Source organism: Gymnoscopelus braueri (genome assembly GCF_963280865.1).
Source record: "Gymnoscopelus braueri genome assembly, chromosome: 8".
In the NCBI taxonomy this organism is placed as follows: Eukaryota; Metazoa; Chordata; class Actinopteri; order Myctophiformes; family Myctophidae; genus Gymnoscopelus; species Gymnoscopelus braueri.
This window is the reverse complement of record NC_137609.1, coordinates 10760025-10777976: the sequence shown is the minus strand read 5'-3', so window position 1 is coordinate 10777976 and position 17952 is coordinate 10760025. Positions and strand designations below refer to the sequence as shown.

At 39.5% G+C, this 17952-nt stretch overlaps 1 protein-coding gene across 1 annotated transcript; it reads right to left on the bottom strand.

Annotated features, from left to right (window-relative positions):
* Window positions 1-2503: 2503 nt before the first annotated feature.
* Window positions 2504-7101, bottom strand: rom1a (retinal outer segment membrane protein 1a; the record flags this gene model as incomplete). Its single annotated transcript, XM_080435939.1, has 4 exons — window positions 2504-2692; window positions 3603-3849; window positions 4263-4693; window positions 6967-7101. 4 exons carry the CDS (start codon window positions 7099-7101, stop codon window positions 2504-2506), a joined length of 1002 nt encoding a protein of 333 aa, XP_080292065.1.
* Window positions 7102-17952: the final 10851 nt, after the last annotated feature.

Below are 17952 nucleotides of genomic sequence, written 5' to 3'. Positions count from 1 at the left end.
TCCATCCATCCATCCATCCATCCATGTATTCTTGACAACAAACTGACAGGTGGAAAAAATGGCATCAAAAGTGATCAAGAAAGTAAATCTAAAGTAAAAAGATTTTTGGTCATTGATTTCCCCGACTACTTCTCGGCCTTAAGACCATGACCCACCTAATTCCAACACACTTTGCTAGTTTGGGATGGCTCATAGCATAGAAGACATGGTTAAGCAAATATCGATGGGACTGGTATTTAAGTCAAAGGGACAGTGCCCTCAATACCGTAATACCTGTCAAACTACTAACTTACCAAAGTGAGTGACACCCACAGCCACAACACTAGAGGGAGCGACCATGATCTGATACCACCCACATTTAGAACAAACATGGGAAAATTTCACAGAGATAATAAAAAAAACTCAAGACAGGCAGCCATTGCATAAAAGTAATTAGATTACATGTATTCCAGAGAGCAGGACAGAGGTTGACAGATACCAGAATGATTTTAGGCTAAGTGGCTCTGCCACTTTGATAGTAGCCTACATCACACTTGACATGTACGCAGTGGTGGAAAAAGTACTCAAATGTTTTACTTAAGTAAAAGTATCAATACTGCAATGTAGAAGTACTCTGTTACAAGTAAAAGTCCAGAATTCAAAATTTAATTGAGTAAAAGTACAAAAGTATTTGCATCAAAATGTACTTAAAGTACCAAAAGTAAAAGCACTAAAATGTTTGAAAATAGCAGATCTACAAGCGACCAACGCGTTGTGAGCTTGTAGATCGGCTATTTTCAAATAGCCTAGGTATAAAATGGGGCTAAAGTGGTTCATGTATGTTTTATAATGTAATCATTTATATTTGCAAAGTAACAAGTAACTAAAGTTTTCAAATAATTACAGTGGAGTACAATATTTGCACAATTTGCACAATATTTGTACAAATATTTGCCTCTGAGATGTAGTGGAGTAGAAGTAAAAGTACTGAACATTGGAAATACTCCAATAAAGTAAAAGTACCTCACAATTGTGCTTAAGTACAGTACTTGAGTAAATGTACTTAGTTACTTTACACCACTGCTAGGCCAGCAGGTTGAGTATTAACCAATAGGATTAGCATCGTTTTGAAAGGTGTCAGGCTAGAGGACACTCACAGCTTTCACTGCATTACTGACACATGACATCAATCCCTTTAATCCTTGTCCAGGTGAATTAGGGGGAAGTGGCAGACAGAATGGCACAAAGCTACCAATAGTTTGTGTATGTTTTATAGAGGGTGTCATGGGAGTCGCATGGAACTCTGGGCCCACTGGCCGTATTCCAGACTGGATCCCCAGTATTTATCAAACAATAAGACATTAGCCATGACATCTTTGAGGGTCCCTGTCAACCTCACGCTCCTGGAATGTTCCTACATTTTCACCCCTTGAATGTGTTCTTACATAAAATGTGTGTTTTGGATCAACCGAAAGAAGAAATGTGACACCACCCCACGAGGCAATTAGAAAGTTAATATTTTAATACATTAATATACAATGTTTCTTTATTACAATGTCATACAGTACTCCTGTGAGTGCTTTGCAGCAGAGCGGTGTGCCTCATGTCTCCCTCTCTCTGCGATCAGCTTCACTTTGCCATCTTTCATATGTAAAGATATACATCAATATCATTTATCTGAAATCATTAATATGTTATTTGCCAATAGATTTGTTTTTAAAGAGACTTTATTAGAACATGTGATAAAGAAGGTACTCAGTTTGTTGATCTTATGGAGTGTATTGACAATGAACTACTGAGTTTCTAAATTATGGAAAATAGTGCTTGCTTTGGTAAATCTGTATTTAAAGGGACCTGGAGGTTCAGCCAAATTCAAAATTCAATGTGAATTCTGAATCTGAATATACCCTAACACTAACACTAATTATTTTCTTTTTCTTTTTTTTGTTCGTCTCACCCCATTTCCCCCCAATTTAGTATTTTATGCCTAAATCCCCAAACACACTATCCCTCCCATTTCTGCTCCCTGCCAAGCAGGCACCCTGGCCAACTTGTAGGAGGCGCTAGTGCAGCTACAGAGAATGCCATCCCCGCCCGGCTTTCCACCCACGAACGAAAATGGCCAATTGTGTTCGTTGGAGCGCCTGGCCAAGCCGGAGGCATCGTGGAGGATTCGAACCCCAGTCTCCACGGTGGTGGACAGGAACCTTACCCCTGCCCAACCCAGACACCCCGTAACACTAACTCTGTGTGTTTCTCACGTCCCAAAACAAATTAATGTGCATAATAATAACAATAATAATGCTGATTAATATTAATATGATGAAGATGATTTTTCCCCCTTTTTTTTCATTACAGTTACAACAATGGGATCTTGCGTCCGGACATCATCATAGGGTACATATCTCTCACCTTTGTGTAAAACCAGTGAGTTAAAAAAGAAAATTGGTGAATGTGTGCCGTTTTTCAATTACATTATCACCTATTTTATTGTCCATGGTGAAAAAAAACAAAAAATAAACATTCACACACCCGGACCTTCTTCCACCTGGTTTATCATGAGGAGTGTGAGGACAGGGTTGAGATATTCCATGATGGTCTCCTTTAAGCCTTTCTCCAGCAAGTACCCTTCTGTCTCAATTTCTGTGTTTTCCTTCCCTGCTACTGCCTCCATGGAGGTCTGCAGGTAACGTACGCTCACCAGCACAGATCCCTGGGAATGACAAAGTGGAGAAAAATGGGAACAAGTTAAACATAGCTTTAGCTTCCATATAACACAGCACTGCCCAAAGAGATGGCAACAGAGAGGCATTTATAAACTGGGTACAGCAACACATCAGCAATCGTGTCTCTGATTGGTAAATCATATAGCCTTCTGTAATGTCTTAAAAGCATACTAATGATACATCTACTGTATATTAAGGTATTCCAGCAAAAATAAGAGTACGAATAGTTAAATTGCATTTGAAGGTGCCAGGATTATGGCAGTCTAATATGTTAACACTTTAACATTCTACCCTCTAAATTCCTCTAAATTATGTCAAGCCTTTAGAACTACTGTATATATTATCTATATAAATCTTCTGGGACCGTTTTATCCTAAAGGACAGTGGGATGTCCATTATCTCCCCCAAGCCTCCCGCCAGTATAAAGGTACTGTAGAGTCCAGATTGGAGAGGCAAAGAAAGGAAGGCACTACCAAAACTTTTTATTTTATTAGATACATTTTCCACCAAGCCCAGAGTGAAAGAATGTATTGATTAATAAAATATAATTGAATATCTAGTGTTGAAGCGTTTCCCCTGCACAAGGAGCTCAGAGACACCCAATTCTGCGGCTTGACATGAATCATTCATGTAGTGCAGTGGTTCTTATTTTTTTCAGGCCGTGACCCCCCAAAATAATCATATTTGAACTGGGGACCTCCCACCCTGATAAGCACTTGGAATGTAGGCGTTCAGTTTAGTTTGTGAAAATAGCAGATCAATAGCAGATCAAGCTCACAACGCATTCAAAAGGGTCTTAAAAGTCCTTAAATTGTCGCTTCATTGTCATGAAGGGACCCCCCCCCCCCGGAGGTCCCGACCCACAGGTTGAGAACCACTGATGTAGTGCAGCAGTACCTGTATCAGGAAGACAGAAAGTACTCCAGCAGCGATGGTGTTCATCAGGCCCATGTAGTAGTTGACCAGGGCTTCTCTGCAGCCTCGGAGGAAGATGTTGAGCTCCTCGGTCTGGTACTCATAGTTGTAGTGAGCAGAGTTGTTGGTGAGGTGGTACTGGATGCACGGCCGTGGGGCGCCTGGGCTGCAGCAGCTGAAGGGGACTGCGTCTATCAGGTAACGGCCATCCACGTTGCTCTTAACGCGGCTGGAAGAGAAATGTCAAAAGTGGATTTCGGATGTTTTGTTCATTTTGAGAAGAGAGTCTCCTTTTCTTAACGCTCTAAGTTTTTTCTTTATATTTTACCCATGTCTTTTATTTGTTCTGAGGTATGCATAAGGACTTTGTTTTTCATCTGCAACTTTTTTGAATTTGATCACTTTGGACTAAACCAGAAACGCACCAGGTGAGAATGGGATGACAACCTGCCTTTTTATCAGGTTTTAAGACTTATTATTTAGATGTCATGTGGTTCTAATGCACTACTGTGTACTATTTGCTGACCAAACTTGAGACCAGATAACAACTCTGATGCAACCTCAAATTATTTTCTGTATATATAGCTTTCAGAACTCGCCACATAGAGAATTAGGGACAACTTGATGGAGTGAATTACTCACTCTTTCACTTCCTTGGAATTGTAGTCAAGATAACGGTTACTGATCCACTGGACTTCGAACCAGTCCTTGTGGTTGGTGTTTCCGCAGCATTGGAAATCCATCTGCAGGCGATCTATGTTCTGTTTCTGGAAACAGCGGCCAGGGGTGTCCGTATCCCTGTAGAAGCGGATGCCGTTCTTTAGACCGATCTTCAGGGAATTCTCCAGGCTGTACTTCATGACAAAGCTCAGGATCACAGACAGCAACATGAGGACGGTGAAGAAGCAAGAGATGCCAAAGTAGGGCTTCAGGAATGTTTTCCAACTGGGGAATCGGCCAGCGTCTAGGGCATCCTGACTGATCCGGCCGGCAAAGTAGTTGATGCCCAGTGACGCCAAACCGACAATCATAAGGGTGTTGGGCACAATATGAATATCATTGTTGGCCATCACCTGTAAGTCAGACAGAAGGCAAAGGCGACTTATTAATTTATCTTTTCACATTTGTCTTTCTTCTCAATCCAAATGTGATATGTAGCCTGGAATTCTTACAAATGGTCTTTCAATAACTGTATCAATAGGCTAAATAATATGAAAACAAGGGAAAGAAGGAATAGTTTAATTAAAAACATGCAATTTATATTTTAAGTAAGCATTTGTGAAGATGTAATGTGTATCCATGTAACATGTGTATCCATTCTATGTCAAGTAAAAACAGGTGGTGAAACCGTAAGTAAGTAAATGTTATTGCACAATTAATTAGATGGTTGTTTAGATGTTCCCATTAATATGTGATTTGTTGCTTAGTCAGATATTTGCAGGTTTTGATTCATCTTCAATGTTTATTGAGGTGCCTTTAAACTGTTTATTTTCTTGCAATGTAAGGCCACGTTAGTGAAGACGGTCAGCATTGGTCAACTGATGTCTTTTTGCTAGTTGGTTTAACCCAAAGTAGTGGCTATGACTATTAGCTCACCGCATTGAGTGTTATTACACTAAACCATTTTCGACCTATCTTCATATAATTTGTCTACTCAGTCTGTGTCTCAGAGGAGGGCTGTAGCCTGCCTACCAGTGACATCATCGATGGGGAATCCAAGCTAATAGAAACGGCAGGCTTTCTATTCCTGGAAAGTTAGCATACTATAAAAGAAGCCATTGTTCTCGCATTAATATACATTTAATATGCATTTTTAAATCTTGTTTGAAATGACCAAACCTGCCTACCGATGATGTCACTGGTAGGCGGGTTCTTTCAGACACAGAGTGAATAGACAAAATGGTACAGTACCATCTTAATTTGGGCACGTAATTAAGGGCAACGTTTTTCAAAAACATTTCAAAATGTCACATCTAACGAGAGCTTGCAAACCTGATATTTTCACTATTCGTGCATGACACGGTTGTTCAACCAAGTATGAAATAGGGCTTGAATGGTAATCGATTCATTTATATAGAAAATAAATAAAACACGCTTCTTCATTATTTGATTAATCAAAAAGTAATCTATGGAATAATCACTATAAAAATAATAGTTGCAGCACTAGTGAAGACTCACACATTTCAGAGCAGAAGAGCACCTGAAGAGAACATTATGACATCTTGTCTCTGTGATGAAATAGAAACAGGGCCTGGATCCTGGTTTCCAGGTCAACTTAGATCTTCATTTGGGATCAATGTAAAAAATAATGGGGACCATGGTTGTGGAGGATAGGTGTGATGACTTTAAATTTGCCATGACCTTGTGTCTCAAACACAGACAAATGTCTGTAGGCAGATTGCCCATAAAGACTGTCACAACAGAAGCTGAATACCAAACAGACACAGATGAGCTTTCTTTTTATATTCCAAGTATACTGTAGCTATTAGGCTTACTGAAAATGTGTACATCATGTTGTATTGTCTTACAACTCTCAGCTGGTCTATACTGTAGGTATTTTATTATACCATTTAGTGGTGTTTGTAACTCAAAATCTTTATTATCACATAACGTTTCCTAGTTTATTTTGAAAGGCATAGCACCTGCATAGTGTCAGATGCTTGGAAAGGGCCTTGCTGGCCAGTTCAAAGTCTTAAGAGTGAAGGACACCAGGGTATTGCTATTAGGACTCCAAGGATTTGGAACAATCTGCCTGAGAAGCTTAAGCCTATACTCCATCGCACAACGATGTCGCTAGACGACAACAACTGATTTACAAGCCTGTAAATCAGTATGATGATCAGTATCATTTTCTCTTCAATAGCTATTTTAAAATGGTAACGTGTTGTCCACATACCTGTTTGGAATTTGTTTCGAGTTTATTTGTGGACCAATTTATGCATTTAACATTTAATTTAAGTTCACACCAAGCATGATAACTATAACTATATCTACATAGTTTAAAGACATTTAAAGCACAAAGATTATAATTACTTATTTATTTATCAGGTGATGACTTGATTAACTTTGTTTTACAGTATGTTTATTTAATTTGCTTGGCAAGGTGCCTGTAAACTGTAAAAAAAAAAGTCTTACAAATAAAGTGGAATAAAACTTATATAGTTGCAAGACATTGAATATAGTTTCTAACCTTATAACCTATAGTACATTCACTATTGCATCAAGGCGTATGCCTATTTTTGTATTTTCTATGATAATTGTTACATTGTGTTTAATATTTACTTGAATCTAGAATTCAATAATAATATACCATAACAGCAACATTAAGCGATGCAAGGTACTGTACCTCTGCTCTTTTGCGGAGCTCCGTCTTGAGGATGCAGCCCAGGGTGAAGGTGAAAGCTCCGGCCCCCGTGGCCACCCAGGACAGCAGCCACAGGCCCTGGGCCAGCTTCACCCTCTTCTCAAAGGGGAACTTCATCGGCATGTACACCGGCATGGTTGCAGCAAGGGGTTTCCCTGTGGGTTTCACCAGAAGGAAAAGGGTGAATGTGAGCAACAAAGGATGAAGGCGCTGGGACACTTTGTTCTATCTGTGGGGAAATGATGAGACTGCAGAGACTAATACACTAATACAAAATGCTACAGGAGAACTAATTCAAATTAAGATCCACAAGCAGAATTTGTAGGGGGAAGAATTAAGTCTGCTAGTCTTGGGAGTGCTTTAAATAAAAATAAAAATGAAAATAAAATCAAGAAGGAATTGAGAATATCCACACAAGAAACAAGTAGCCATAATCCCCAAAGTAATAGATATTAATCCTCAGAGAAGTCTATGAACCCGAAAATCTTGGATCTTGGATACATTAGGTGATAGAGTTGAAGTTCACCTGCTTGGTGGCCCCCAAAAGTGCTGAAAAAAGTCCAGATGTAACCTTAGACCACTGTTCACTATCCGGTGTTGGCACACTGGATTTGGCGAAACTGGATGGCTGGAATGATTTAACACTAATCCCCAATTATCCTATTAAACTGGCCCTGCGAATCCAGGCCATTGTCTGCTCAGCAAACCTATTCACTCTCAGATCGCAGAGGGGGGCGTGAGTGACAAAAACAAATTCTCCATGACAGGCAGGTAGATGATAGGGAGATATTATTAGGTCTGATATGAGGAGCATACTGGAGCTGCCTGCTTGTGACTGGTGGAGAGCTGCTTGGATTTGTGCCCTATCCATAATATTGATTAACCAATCAAATCTATAAAACACAGCATTTTTGGGCTTGGGGCCCATAGTCACTTGATTTATATTCAGTCGTATATGGCAGTGCCGTGTGGCAAAAATAGCCGATCTACAAGCACATGAGGCATTGTGAATGATGCGCCACATTGTGAGCTTGTAGATCGGCTGTTTTCTCCCCAAAGGTTTTGAAGACTTTCAAATATATTGATATGCCCAAAATAGGTTGAAAGTAGGCTAGATACGTTTTCATCCCTAGTTGGCACCGCTGTTTGTGATACTACAACTTTCACTGACATGCACATGCTTCCATCTGCACCGACATCCATCTGTGCAAGTGATGCAAGTGCAAGTAAGAAAACATTTCGGTGCTCATTAGAGTGCTATATACTGTTTATAGACTCACAACCCGGAAGTGAGTTTGCAGTCGTTTCCCACACAGCTTGTAATTGTATAGTGTTCTAGTTTCAATTTTGTCAACATGTTTAGTTTGTATCACTTCCAATTTCACTTGTTTAGGCCTACTGTATCCTGTATGAGTTTTCTCATACAGGATACATTTGGGAGTTCTCCCTGATTTATGTTATTGAACAAGCACTCTAATGATTGCTGTCAGAAAAAGCTATTTAACACTTATTTCAACAAAGAATAAGAGTATAAATTACTTGATTACATTCTTTTTTTTTTTTTTTTTTAATAATTTTTATCCCACGATTTTGTAACCCATATTTTTTCACCCAGTGCCAATTGCCTATGTAATCCTGGGCGCTACTCTCCCTCTGCCAGCCTAGGGAGAGCCCAAGCTGAAGCTCATGCCTCCTTCAATGCATGAGGAGCAAGCAGGCTGCTTCTTATCACCCGACAGGGGGGAGGTTCCCTGGTTAGACGTAGCGCGTGGAAGGAACACGTTATTCCAACCAGTTCCTTTCCCCTCCATCAGACGCCCTGGCTGACCAGGGGGAGGCAGTATAGTGACCAGGATTACTGCATGTTTTTGTGAGGGTATTAACTACCCTAGGAGACACGGGGAGAACATGCAAACTCCACACAGAAAGGCCCTTTCACCAACCCCACCTAGGGTATGGGCACTGATGACGCGGAGGAGAGAACACGCCCCCAGCGCCCACAGCGTCCCCGGCGGGAATTGAACCCAGGACCTTCTAGCTGTGAGGCGACAGCGCTACCGACTGCGCCACCGTGCCCCTCTTGATTACATTCTTAATTATTTTTTAAACTTATTATTTTTCTTTTACTTCAATAGCCTACATGGATTTAATTGTGGATAATATATTTGTACATCAAAATGTACAAATATCATAAGATAACTTTAGGGGCGGCCTACAAAAAAGGTTGTCATACCTGTAGCAATTTATTAAACAAATTATTGTGGATCCACAGAAGTAGTCCTGGCTAATGGAGAAGGTTAGGTAATTCGTAAAGAGAGCCAAGCGTTGATTATCCTTTCTAATACCTACTCTATAAGATATAAGAGGCTCAGCAGCTCATTCTGCGACCCTGTTTACATACAACATCCTATAGGGATTGCAATTGCACACTCAAGTAATATTAGGCTTTTAATTACTATTTTAGTACTATTACACTATGTTCAAAGCCTAACTTACATGAAGCACCTACGGTATGTAGGCCATGGCTGATGTGGTTGATGTAGGCAGGGGCCGAGCACAATACTCTAGGTTTATCCAACACTGGGCAGAGAACAGAATACTAAAGGGACCTCAAATACAAACAGACACAAAGAACAGAACACAGGCAAACAAAGTGCAACTACCTAACCAGACACAGGCGATAATTATGTAAAGTGCCCACCAGTTGCTGTGTGACCAGCAGTTATACAGACACTCACACAGTAGCCAATAAGCTCAATTTAAGTTTATTGTAACATAATCTAGCTGTGGCTTTAGGTTGAGGAATGTCAATTTGAAGCATTTTGCAGAGGGGTACATTCTGTTGAACTGTAGTTGCAACTGGATATGGCTTCCAAGTTTCTTTTATTTTTATGTGAAATGTGTTGTTCTTCTCATACAAGAAGTCAAGAACAGACAGCGTGTGACAGAAGAAATTAGATTTCTATATAATGTTACACTGTTGCATGTTAAGTGACATACCGATGAGTTATTAAGACAGTTGGTCAAGATGAAATATACATAGGATGAAACACTATAGCACTACAGATTTATGGTAAAAGAAAAAGAAAATGTTGATTGTAAAAAAAATATGACTTACTTGACTTAAGCCCTTTGCTCCTTTAGCCGTTGATTGTTCTCCATTTCACTTGTTTCTTTTATGTAAATATAGTCAAATAAATTGTTAATTGAGTGTACATTTTAAAAGTTGTTATTTGTCAATACATTGACGACAATGTTTTATTGTTTTATTTAATGTCACATGGAATTGTATGATACATAAAGAGGGAAGTGATGTTTATACATTATGTGACACAAGTGAAACAGTTGGAATAGGTACTGTATCAGGTTTATTCACATAATTGTCATGCTTGAAAACCAGAAGCCCAATATATCCCGTGGCCAGGAAGCATTCCCCTCTGGATGAACGGTAGATGCTTAATTCACCCTGCGGGAAGCCCGGGTTCAAAACGGCAGTAGGTGGTTACACTGGGGGCTCATCCAAGGTTCATCCAAGGCTTTCCCAGTGGGGTGGAGGTCAAAGAGGGGTGATTTTAGTAGAGATGCCCTGTCCGAGAGCCCATAAGCCTAATATCGGCCCTTGGGCATAGAAGATGGCCGTATGTATAGATGTCTGGTTTTTCATGCGGGAGACAGGGTTCGAATCCATGTAGTTACACATGCATATTATGCTAGGAAGTTCTGAATTGGCTTGGTATTTGGTTTACATGCAGGCACTGATGTGAAATAGAAGACAGATATTAAGAGATGCAGGATATTCACATCAGTTAAATATAGAAAGTAATTTTATTTGAATCGGTTGCATATGGGAGGAATGAAGATCAATACAACTGTGCAGAGGGAAAATAATTAATTGTAGACATACTGTACACATTCACATCTATGCTATGTATTCGTAAGTATGATAACATTATGCATTACACAACAAGCTACGATTTTGAAACTAAAGAGAGAAAGCAGCTTACAGGAGAAAACAAGAACGATATATGCTATATATATATTTTTTTTACAGTGCACTGCAGTTGTACATGAAATATTTAACACTTCATAATTGTAGTAACAACACAAATATATACGATATATAAAATGTCATGCAAGAAGGTGAATAAATACAGAGAAGATATATGTTTTATATGTTTTCTACTCAAATTAATCATATTTAGTACGCTGCTTTAAGGAAGAACTGCCTGCATCTGCAAGAGTGAACTAGACAGATAGTTTAGCTAAGTGTAAGATCTCGAGTGGATACTTCAAACACCACGCACGCGCGCGCGCACGCACACACACACACACACACACACACACACACACACACACACACACACACACACACACACACACACACACACACACACACACACACACACACACACACACACACACACACACACACACACACACACACACACACACACACACACACACACACACACACACACACACGTAATGTACACTTTGCATTACTGTATAAATACATTACAGAATTCAACTGAAACATTTGCATGCTTCTTGCTTTAGAGTATATTTATACAACAAGCCTGACAGAGTCCTCATACTGTCCACAGTGGTTGTCTTTGAACACACCACAATTTAATTACTGTGAGTCTGAAATGTGTCTCACATACAAATTGAAAATTATGGAACAGAGATTTCTATTCATAACAACCCTGTGATTCTGTGTCAAACACATCAGAGGAAATAATCAATCCATGGGGACCTTTGTGGTGCAGAATGCAGAATAATTCTTGCACGTGGGTGGAATGGTACTCATAGCAAGTGATTGGGTCCCCAAGCAAAGTACTGTAGGTGGTGACCTATCTTTACAATTGTATATCTATGGGTTCACCCTTTAATCCAATACAATCACTCAGGGCCGGACTTACCGTTGGGCTAGGGTGGGCTGCAGCCCAGGGGCCTCCAGCCCAGGGGCCTCCAACTGGGGGGGGCCTAAATTATTATTTTTTTAATTGTAAAGTAACCCAACCAAATTAACTGAATTAAAGTAACAAAAAATAAAAGGAAAAAAGACAGCAAAAAAAACACCCACTGGCCTCAACTCCTATAAATCCGGCCCTGCAATCACTATGGTTGTCAACATTGTATTACTTAATACATCTACATTGTACTTTATAGGAGGCAGAACAGGTGAGATTCAGGCCTGCAGTGCGAAAAGAGCTCACTGAAGCAGGGGGAGAAATTGTGGGTCCCATAACAAATATATTACACCACTGGAATTCAACAGGTAAATGGTGATTTCAGCACAGGGTTTTACCGTCATAGCTTTGTTCGCCCTCCTTCTAAACGCATCTCCACCACCTTGTCCCGTCGGTCGTCCTCGCTGGGCAGCATGTCACAGATGAAGTCATTCAGCATCTTCTGGGCCGACTGCAGGCCGGCCAGGCTGCTCCCCGGCTCCGACTGACAGCCAGACCCCGTCATTCTCCAGCGGTGAACGATCTCATCGTCCGAGTCTTCGGGAGCTTCGTTCTCCGCACGACGATGGAGGTCCTCGAGGCTAGCATACGTCCGGTATGCTAGCCTCGAGCCACTGCAGCTGCCGCCTTCGTCTGTCAAAGCCGCCGCCTCGGCGAGAGCACCCGGGGCGTTCTCGGGGTACACGCTGAGCTGGATGCGAGGCACCTGCAGTGCAGGTGGAGCAGCACGTCGCCCCATAATTTCCTCTCCACCAGACTCTGCGTCTGCAGCCCCCTCTCCCTGCCTCACCCAGAACCCATGGGGTTTGGCGGTCTGTTCATGGGGACCTCTGTTTGACCCCGCCAACACAAATATTGGAATTCCCTCACCTACCTCCAGTGGTGGAAAAAGTACAAAAACATTTTACTTAAGTAAAAGTATCAATACTGCAATATAGAAATACTTGTTACAAGTAAAAGTCCAGAATTCAAAGTGTACTTGAGTAAAAGTACAAAAGCATTGGCATCAAAATGTACTTAAAGTACTAAAAGTAAAAGTACTCATTTTGCAGAATGTCCCATTTCAAGTTTTCAAATGTATAAAAATCATTTGAAAATAGCAGATCAAGCTCACAATGCGTCGCATCGGCTTGTAGATCGGCTATTTTCAAATGGCCGATATGCATATAGGGCTGAAGTGGTTAATGTATGTTTTGTAATAATAATCAAAATCTACAAAGTAGCTAGTAACTAAAGTTTTCAAATAATTGTAGTGGAGTAAAAGTACAATATCTGGATCCGAGATGTAGTGGAGTAGTGGAGTAGTGGAGTAGTAGAAGTAGAAGTGCAAATACCTCAAAATTGTACTTAAGTACAGTACTTTAGTAAATGCACTTAGTTACTTTACACCACTGCCTACCTCCGACCAATCAGACTCCTCTTCCTCTGGAACTGACCCCAGTGGTTGGTCCTGCTGCTCACTTATGGCCTTTCCAAGATTACTGCCGTCCATAATCTGCCCTGGAGGCAGAGCGACGGGCTCAACACATTGACTGATGGAAATATCTGACTTGTAGTGGTCGTCAAAGCCTCCGTGTAGCATCGATGTCACCTAAGCAAGAGGCCATTGTGGAGAAATTGATTGATTTATAAAATGGATTTGCCTCAACCGCTTAAGCCCCTTATCTACTTCATTGTATTATAAACAGCAAAGAATATCTACCAGCTCACAATGCGTTGTGAGTTGTGAGCATGTACAACTGCCATTTGTTGCTATTTTTTAAAATAAAAAAGACCTATAATAACATGCCTAAACTAGGAATGTTGGAAGTTAATCAGAATCAACAATAAGAATGAATGTGGTTAAATCAGACATTAATCATAAATATCATAGGCATTCATTTGAGGTAATATATTGGATAAAAACAACCATATTAATGTACACTAAATTAACATGCAAAACAGGCTGTTTCCATTTCTTACTCATGCTCATTCTTGCTCATCTGTCTTGATAAAGCTCTTACTTTAAGTGACTCCATTTTGGTGGAAGTTCTTGCATTGCCAAGCTGTTCTGTTGGCACTGAAATGCATTGATTCCACGCGTCTCCTTCCATAGTCTGGAGGAAAAAAAACCATCAACAAACATTTAACCTTTCTTAAATGACATCCCTGGCATAAACTGTATCTATGCTTCCAGTGATGATGGCATGTTATGGGTTATGTCCTTTTTTGTTTCATATGCAAGACATGAAATAAAATGTAGTGCAGATCTCACCATGGAATGAGGCTTTTGCTCTAGGAGATTATTGGTGTGTGGTGTGGAGGAATGGCTATGAAATCTATAGAAAGAGAAAGAGAGAGCAACATGAATTTTAATCTCAATAATGACAATTTGAAAATGGAGAACAGCTCACATTGCGAAACACAAGAAAGGAGGCAAAGACAGGGGGCCGCAAACTCAAATGTTCTGTCAAAATTAGTTAGGAGGTTTTGTTCATCATTGATAAGAACAGCTGAATGGACCTCCAAGCTCACAATGAGGTTGGAGGTCAAAAGGGGGTGGAGCCTGGAGTCAGCAAAACCAGCTAACTCCGGAGTTAGCTGGTTTAGCAGAACGTTTGAGGATCCAATGGAGTTAGCTGGTTTTGTCAGAAGCGCTTTTTAATGCTTTTCATTGGTTCAATTTTTTTTTTACCAACACACAGACGTAAAGGGTGTTCAATGGCCCTGATTTATGTAAAGAAATGCAAAAGCGTCAAAATGGAGTTAGCTGGTTTCTGCTGAACAGCAACGATATGTAGTTTAAAAGTAAAAATGCCTGACATCCCGCTTAATTGCAAGTAACAGACATAATACATTATTCACATATAATTAGAGCTGTGCCTCTGTTTATCAGCAGTTAATTAACCTCAAGAATTAAGCTAAGAGTTTGGAGAAAAATGCTTTATCTTAACCTTTTAAACTTTTCCGTGAGGCTGCCGAGCTCCTTTCGTGTCCTCTGAAGTTCTACCTCCAAGAGCTGGTGGCTGCTCATAAATTCTTCGCCCAAACTTTCCATTCTCTCTGCCGTCTGGAGCAAGCTGCGGTGCAGATCATCATTCTGCTCCTGCAGAGTCCTTTGAGGACCAGTAAACAAACATACATAGGATTATGAAAACTAAATTCGATGAGGGAGAATGTAAGATGAACTCTGAGTTATAAGTGACACATACTAAAATACAGCAGTGGTTCTCTCAAACCTATTCATTTCAAGAACCCCTATAATCAGTGGTGTAATATAACTAAGTACATTTACTCAAGTACTGCACTTAAGTACAATTTTGAGGTACTTTTACTTTACTGGAGTATTTCCAATTTTCAATACTTTTACTTTTACTCCACTACATCTCAGAGGCAAATATTGTACTTTTACTCCACTATAATGATTTGAGAACTTTAGTTACTGCTACTTTGCAGATATAAATTATTACATTATAAAACATACATTAACCACTTTAGCCCTATTGTATACCTAGGCTATTTGAAAATAGCAGATCTACAAGCTCACAACGCGTCGCGATGCGACGCGTTGTGAGCTTGTAGATCTGCTATTTTCAAAATGTTTTATTACTTTTACTTTTGGTACTTTAGGTACATTTTGATACCAATACTTTTGTACTTTTACTCAAGTAAAGTTTTAATTCCAGACTTTTACTTGTAACAGAGCACTTCTACATTGCAGTATTGATACTTTTACTAAAGTAAAACATTTGAGTACTTTTTCCATTTGCCTATAATTCTCTGAGTTACAGACCTGTAAGGAACGCTGAGGCTGCCTGGACCCTACTTTGAGAACCACTTACAGTTAGTACACACTTTATGTTTTCTCAAAAGTGTCTCACTTTGAGTGAGTATGGCGGCGTTTACGTTTCAATAAATCCATCTCTATGAAAACAATGAAGCAGACAATCTGCATTTCAAAATTCATGCTAAATCACACCCAAAGTAATGTGAGAAATATCTATGAAGTACAGTCATGTCTCATATACTTAAAGGGATATTTCACTTTCAAATAAAATAAACATTAAAAAAATATATAAAAATAAATGAAAACAGTAATGGAAAAATCACGGCCCCCTCACGCATTAGAGTGTCCTACTAATGTGTGAGGGGGCCGTGATTTTGCCATAACTTTTTTCATTTTTTTTAAATATATTTTTTTAATGTTTATTTTATTTGAAAGTGAAATATCCCTTTAAAGGGCAAGACCACTTTGGTAGAGGTTTGGGTTGTGTATTTACCTTGCCATGATGTAACTCCAAAGGGGGACAAGAAATCAAAAATAATTGCTCCATTGATTAGAAATTGATCATTCAAAATATGCTCCTCATTGACTTACATTGTACGGTAAAACAGCTCTCAAAGTCACTCTTTTAGCACATAAACAAACAAAGTTGATTCAGACAATATAGAACATCACCAAACCCAGTTTTAATAAAAATGTTAACTTCCTGTTGATTTTGCTATTTTTATTAAGAAGAAAACCCGGACTGGATCCGTGGATCCGGATCCGGATCTTCAAATAGTAAAATCAGCAGGAAGTGGACATTAAAGAAAAAGAAAAAAAACAGTAGGCCTACTGGGTTTGGTGATGTTCTATATTGTCTGAATTAGCTTTGATTGTGTTCGTTTACGTGCTAAAATAGTGACTTTGAGAGCTGTTTCAGCGTACAATGTAAGTCAATCAGGAGCATATTTTGAATGATCAATTTCTAATCAATGGAGCAATTATTTTTGATTTCTTGTCCACCTTTGGAGTTACATCATGGCAAGGTAAATACACAACACAAACCTCTACCTAAGTGGTCTTGCCCTTTAAGAAATTCACTTTTATCCATCTGAAAGAAGGATAGAAGAATGAAACTTACATTGTTTTGCAGGGATCCTGTGCCGTACCCTGTGTTGAAAATGCACAAATATTTATTTGAGGGTTTAACAGCTTATTTTTTACTTTTAAGTGAGAATGGCAATTGATTTTTCCATGCTCCAACATTACGACTGGGGAAACCAATAGAGAAATGTGAGAGTGTGTGTGTGATCTATTGTCCTTACATAAAGAGGAGCATGCTTGATTACAAAATCAATAGGAAACCAAATGAGTGGAACAATCTTACATAACAACTCAATCAAAAACATAGACAATGACAGCGGCAGTAATTTGACAGTGGATGTACGGTGACATTGGACAAGGGGACATCGATAGGCCTGTCACAATTATTACATAATCGCCTGATCGCAAACATTTGAATAATCGTCAGAATATTATGTATGTTTATATAATAGTATGTTTTGGCCATTATTGGTACCGCTTTGTCATATCTGACCCATGTAATTTTTGTTTACAAAGCCTAAAAGGCAAGCAGAAATGTAATTTTATTTAAATGTTCCAAAGTTCAATACCAAAACACTATTAAATCGTTAATGGCAATTATTGATTATTTAACAAATAATCATCAAGTGAAATGTCCTGATCGTGACAGCTCTAGGTGTCATGTTGTGAATCTCTAACATCCTGAGGCAAAGCAAACTTTATGCAAAAACTATATTGACGACATTCACACAGTGGTCAATTTGTTCTTAAGTCATACTCGGGGCATATGGAAACCCCATCACGGTCTACATATGATGTAAGGGGGCATTCAGACCGCAGATGCTTATTTATGCTCCATAATATGACGGTTTTGCATGCCGAGAATAGCAGATGTACAAGTTCAGAAAGCATATGACAGTATAAATCGGGCTTAAAAGGGTTTTGTCTTGTCGTGAATCTTTGGTCTGAACTAGGCCTAACCACTTAAACCTTCTATACTTAGAAAACTGGACATGAGTTGCCTCTGTATTTGGTTTGCTTTTTGCCCTCTATACCAAATTTCTTCTATTTGCCAATTTTTTGGCAAATGTTCCCCCCTGAATCGGGATGCTACGGTTCAAGTGGTTAAGAGTAAAATGGCTGCCGAGTGAATACTGTAAATCGTAC